This window comes from Oncorhynchus tshawytscha, unplaced genomic scaffold (genome assembly GCF_018296145.1).
Source record: "Oncorhynchus tshawytscha isolate Ot180627B unplaced genomic scaffold, Otsh_v2.0 Un_scaffold_7493_pilon_pilon, whole genome shotgun sequence".
Lineage (NCBI taxonomy): Eukaryota > Metazoa > Chordata > Actinopteri > Salmoniformes > Salmonidae > Oncorhynchus > Oncorhynchus tshawytscha.
This window is the reverse complement of record NW_024609403.1, coordinates 48,861-55,017: the sequence shown is the minus strand read 5'-3', so window position 1 is coordinate 55,017 and position 6,157 is coordinate 48,861. Positions and strand designations below refer to the sequence as shown.

The 6,157-nt window shown below is 46.4% G+C and overlaps 1 protein-coding gene across 1 annotated transcript; it reads left to right on the top strand.

The window, feature by feature from the left end:
* Positions 1–2,832: 2,832 nt before the first annotated feature.
* On the top strand, positions 2,833–4,251 carry LOC112235826 (protein LRATD2). The gene is made up of 2 exons (XM_024404356.2): positions 2,833–3,020; positions 3,199–4,251. Exon 2 carries the CDS (start codon positions 3,416–3,418, stop codon positions 4,247–4,249), a length of 834 nt encoding a protein of 277 aa, XP_024260124.1. The 5' UTR covers positions 2,833–3,020; positions 3,199–3,415; the 3' UTR covers positions 4,250–4,251.
* Positions 4,252–6,157: the final 1,906 nt, after the last annotated feature.

The following is a 6,157-nucleotide window of genomic DNA, read 5'->3' as shown; positions in this document are numbered from 1 at the left end:
TGTTACTGACTGGGCTGTTCTGTTACTGACTGGGCTGTTCTGTTACTGACTGGGCTGTTCTGTTTCTGACTGGGCTGTTTTAGAATCCATCAGAAACACCAAAAGATCCTGTTCTGTTACTGACTGGGCTGATCTCTCTCCCTCTGATCTCTCTCCTTCTGATCTCTCTCCCTCTGATCTCTCTCCCTCTGATCTCTTTCCCTCTGATCTCTTTCCTTCTGATCTCTCTCCCTCTGATCTCTTTCCTTCTGATCTCTCTCCCTCTGATCTCTTTCCTTCTGATCTCTCTCCCTCTGATCTCTTTCCTTCTGATCTCTCTCCCTCTGATCTCTTTCCTTCTGATCTCTCTCCCTCTGATCTCTCTCCCTCTGATCTCTTTCCTTCTGATCTCTCTCCCTCTGATCTCTTTCCTTCTGATCTCTCTCCCTCTGATCTCTTTCCTTCTGATCTTTCTCTCTCTCTGATCTATCTGATCTCTCTCTGCTCTCGCTCTCTCTCCCTCTGATCTCTCTCTGCTCTCTGCTATCTGCTCTGTCTCTGCTCTCTCTGTCTCTGATCTCTCTCTCTCTCTCTGCTCGCTCTGCTCTCTCTGTCTCTGATCTCTCTCTCTCTCTCTGCTCTCTCTCTCTCTCAATTCACTTGAAATGTATTGCATGGGAAACATATGTTGACATTGCCAAAGCAACTGAAGTAGATAATAAACAACAGCGAAATAAACAATACAAATTAAACAGTACACATTACACTCACAGAAGTTCCAAAAGAATAAAGACATTTCAAATGTCATATTATGTCAATATACTGTGTTGTAATGTGTCTCAACCCTAACCCATGTGTCCTAACTCATGTGTACTAACCATGTGTCCCATCCCTAACCCATGTGTCCTAACCATGTGTCCCATCCCTAACCCATGTGTCCTAACCCATGTGTCCTAACCATGTGTTCCATCCCTAAACCATGTGTCCCAACCATGTGTCCCAACCCTAACCCATGTGTCCTAACCATGTGTCCCATCCCTAACCCATGTGTCCTAACCCATGTGTCCTAACCCATGTGTCCCATCCCTAACCAATGTGTCCTAACCCATGTGTCCTAACCGATGTGTTTCAACCCTCACCCATGTGTCCTGTCCTAACCCATGTGTCCCATCCCTAACCCATGTGTCCTAAACCATGTGTCCTTTCCTAACCCATGTGTCCTGTCCTAACCCATGTGTCTCAACCCTAACCCATGTGTCCTGTCCTAACCCATGTGTCTCAACCCTAACCCATGTGTCCTGTCCTAACCCATGTGTCCTAACCCATGTGTCTCAACCCTAACCCATGTGTCCTGTCCTAACCCATGTGTCCTGTCCTAACCCATGTGTCTCAACCCTAACCCATGTGTCCTGTCCTAACCCATGTGTCCTGTCCTAACCCATGTGTCTCATCCCTAACCCATGAGTCCTGTCCTAACCCATGTGTCCTGTCCTAACCCATGTGTCTCAACCCTAACCCATGTGTCCTGTCCTAACCCATGTGTCCCATCCCTAACCCATGTGTCCTTCCTAACCCATGTGTCCTGTCCTAACCCATGTGTCCTGTCCTAACCCATGTGTCTCAACCCTAACCCATGTGTCCTGTCCTAACCCATGTGTCCCATCCCTAACACTTGTGTCCTTTCCTAACCCATGTGTCCTGTCCTAACCCATGTGTCCTGTCCTAACCCATGTGTCTCAACCCTAACCCATGTGCCCCATCCCTAACCCATGTGTCCTAACCCATGTGTCCTAACTCATATGTCCTAACCCATGTGTCCTAACCCATGTGCCCCATCCCTAACCCATGTGTCCTAACCCATGTGTCCTAACCCATGTGTCCTAACCCATGTGTCCTAACCCATGTGTCCTAACCCATGTGTCCTAACCCATGTGCCCCATCCCTAACCTTAACCCTTGTGTCCAAGCAGGCAGGCAGGCAGGCAGGCAGGCAGGCAGGCAGGCAGGCAGGGCAGGCAGGGCAGGCAGGACAGGACAGTCTACAGAGGCACCAGGGGACTATAAAACACAGGCTTCATTCGGGTGGTAAAACACCTGGGTAAAACACCTGGGTAAAACACCTGGGTAAAACACCTGGGTAAAACACCTGGGTAAAACACCTGAACAGTTGGTCTTTGAAGCAGTGTAACACTCTTCTCTGAGCCCTGCCAGGCAGACAGGTGGGGAGACATTCCTTCTAGGGACAGACGACTGAAATCAAATGTCAGGTTTCAAAATAAAAAGGAGTGATGTATTGGATATTCACCCCCCCCCCCACACACACACACCCACTCCAGTCACCACTCAGCAGACAGACAGATAGGAGCCACTCTGCACAACAACAGCTAAAAATAAAGCACTGAGTCAGTAACACAATCTGAAACTGTAAATAGACCCTGGGTGTCCCAGTCTGTTGGTATCTCTGCCAGTCTATGAAACCAGTAGGTCCATAGGAGAACACCTGTCATCTTGTTCTAATTATTAGCGTTGGTGTCTAAATGATCTTCTCCACGCTTCAAACCGTTCGGCAGCATTGCGAGGCACGTGTGCATCAAGTACAAAAAAAAATGCAGGCTAGGACATCCGGTAAAAAAAACACAACAAAAAACAGATATGGCAAACCGCATGTGCATCTGGTGAACATATGGCATAAACCAAACGCCACGTCGGTTTTGCCCCACGATAAGGAGAAGGAAAACAAATAGGAAGTAATGCACGAGTTAAGGGACGTGGTCTAGTGGTTATCACTTGTTGGACGTAATAAATGTGCGCTGTCTCTTTAAGAGACACACCGTCGTAATAAAGCGGTGGTGAGGCTCGCTGCAACAAGCCGGTAGTTTCAGTTCACACAGAAACCACGGTGGAGTCGACCGCGTATAGCCGGAGTCTTCTGAGAAAGGAGACCGAAAACCAAGCTGTAGACAGTTATATGTCGTTTCCTGTGGATGATAATAACGAATGGCTCGTCGGTGATGTACTTTCAATATCTACAAGACCTTGGGGGTGAGTAAAAACGCCGTTTCTTTTCTTGATACAAAATGCCTGCTAACCGGTTTAAACAGGTGCATACACCTGTTTGAAATGTTGACCTACTGCTCTCAAAGAGTTTAACGGGACAATGTCAAATATCACCGCCTTGGACATTTTAAAAACTCAAACATGCCTCTCTCTTTTTCACTAGGCTGATATCCAGAATATTTTTGGACATCATCCCGGTATTGTATTTTTGACCGGAAGCATTTGATGATGGATTGGAACCGTCCCACACCTTGAAATAAGTCCCACCCGGATCGAATTACGTTTCCTACCTAAAGCACCGACCTCACCATCTCCGCCCCTGGAACAGGTGGAAACGTGTCATTTATTTTTGTTGTTGTTACCACCCACCTGGAAGTGGCATGGGTAACCAGGTTGAGAAACTGACACATCTGACTTATGACAATGTTCCGACCGCGGATCCGAACGGGTTTGACACGGAGGATGAGCTGGGGCCCCGGATCGGAGTGTCCTATATCTTCTCCGCGGACGACGACGAACAAGAGGAACGTGTTGACGGACCGGACAAGGATCAGAACGAGGAAGAGAAACAATACGATAACTGCAACGAGCTGGAGTGTGTTGTATACTACCGTGACGAATCTGTGTACGAGAAAAATCTCAAACTCTCTGATATGAGCACGTATTCGACTGAGAATCTTTTAAACAAGTGCACACCGGGGGATTTGGTGGAGTTCGTGGCTACGGGCCAGTACCCTCACTGGGTTGTGTATGTGGGCGACTTTCAGGTCGTTCACCTGCACCGGGCTGAAATCAAGAATAATTTCCTGACAGATGCCAGTCAGGGAAAGCGAGGCAGGATAGTTAACGGGCTGTATAAATTCCGCGCTCTGCCTCCGGAGGTGGTGGTGCAGAACGCGGTGCAGCAAGTAGGAACGAGAGACCGAGAGCTGTACTGGAGGAACTCTGAGTGCTTTGCTGCGTGGTGCAGGTTCGGGAAGAGGGAATTTAAAATAGGAGGAGAGATCCGTATCGGAAAGCAGCCCTACAGGTTGAAAATGTTGTTTTCTGAAAAGAAAAGTCATGTCCTTGAATTTCAGAGTTTTGACGACTTGATCATGGAGAAGAGGAGAAACGATCAGATAGGCAGAGATGCGGTGACGCAAGAGTTAGCTAACCATCTCAACGCAACCGATGCGGAAATTAAGGACGACTTTCATCAGAGTGTAAACTGAAAGACCCCAAGAGAAACGAATGGTAATGTCCAGTGGAGGACTTGGGCAGCGTTCAGCTTTAGGATACAGGAGCCCACGTGACTAGAACACCGTTGGAAATCCTATTTTGTTTTTTGGCGCAATGCCGTGCGCCTTTTTATGCATACCAAAGCATTCATATTGGTTTGAGATGAAGTATCAACCCAACCAATGAAGTGCATTTAATTTACCAACAGTTTCTACCTTGAGATAAGGACACCTTGAAACCCACAAACATTCCTGTCTATACTGAACAAAAATATAAACTCAACATGCTACAATTAAGGAATTTACTGAGTTATGGTTCATATAAGGAAAACAGTTGATTGAAATAAATTGATTAGGCCCTACTATATGGATTTAGGGTCTAATGTTCACTATCGGATGTAAACAAATATGCATCTGTTGGTCACAGATACATTTTTTAAATGAGCCTCAGGATCTCGTCTCGGTATCTCTGGACATTCCAAATTTCCCTCGATTTAAAATGCAATTGTGTTCGTTGTGTCCGTAGCTTATACCTGCCCCATACCATAACCCCACCGCCACCACGGGGCACTCTGTTCACACCGTTGACGTCAGTAAACCGCTCGCCCACACGGCGCCATACACGTGGTCGGTGGGTTTTTTGAGGTTGGTTGGACATACTGCCAAATTCTCTACAAACCACGTTGGATGTGGGTTATGTTAGAGAAATCAAAATTCAGTTCTCTGATAACAGCTCTGGTGGACATTCCTGCAGTCAGCAGGACAAGTGTACACTCCCTCAACTTGAGACATTGTGTTGTGTGACAAAACGGCACTTTATTTTTTGTGTGTGTGGCCTTTTTATTGTCTCCCAGCACAAGGTGCACCTGTGTAATTATCATTCTGTTTAATCAGCTTCTTGATATGCATCACCTGTCAGGTGAACAGATTATCTTGGCAAAGGAGAAATGTTCCTTAACAGGGATGTAAACAAATTTATGCCAAAAAAATGTGTATATGGAACATTTCTTGTCTCTTTTTATTCCAGCTCATGAATCATGGGAACAACACTTTTACACATTTATATTTTTGTTCAGTGTAGCTTCAAGTCGTCCCATATGGACTGGTCACTGTTGTTTTCTACCGCTCTGAAGAGGAGCAAAGCCTTTCCTATAGCCTTTCATATCTGGTTGTTTCACAACGTGCTCCTGGACAACCCTGGTGTTTTAGACCAATGGAGAGGGAGCAGAATATGCTCCTGGACAACCCCTGGTGTTTTAGACCAATGGAGAGGGAGCAGAACATGCTCCTGGACCACCCCTGGTGTTTTAGACCAATAGAGAGGGAGCAGAACATGCTCCTGGACAACCCCTGGTGTTTTAGACCAATAGAGAGGGAGCAGAACATGCTCCTGGACAACCCCTGGTGTTTTAGACCAATAGAGAGGGAGCAGAACATGCTCCTGGACAACCCCTGGGGTTTTAGACCAATGAACAGGGAGCAGAACATGCTCCTGGACAACCCCTGGTGTTTTAGACCAATGGAGAGGGAGCAGAACATGCTCCTGGACAACCCCTGGTGTTTTAGACCAATAGAGAGGGAGCAGAACATGTGACCCATTTGACATTTCACTTTCCGGATTCCCTACTGTGACTTTATGATTCCCTTTCTGACCTGACTGGTTATTGTATTCACAACCACAACTCTGTGTGTCCCAAATGGCTCCCTATATAGTGCACTACTTTTGGCCAGAGGCCTATGGTCCCTTGTCAAATGTAGTGCACTACTATACAGGGTGCCATTTGGGATGTTTCTGGCTGCACTTGAATTGAGTCTATTATTGATTTCATGGGTTTTTAACTTTTTTTTTTTTTTTTTTGGAAGTGAATGTTTGTATGAGGAAATATATGGAAATAAATATCT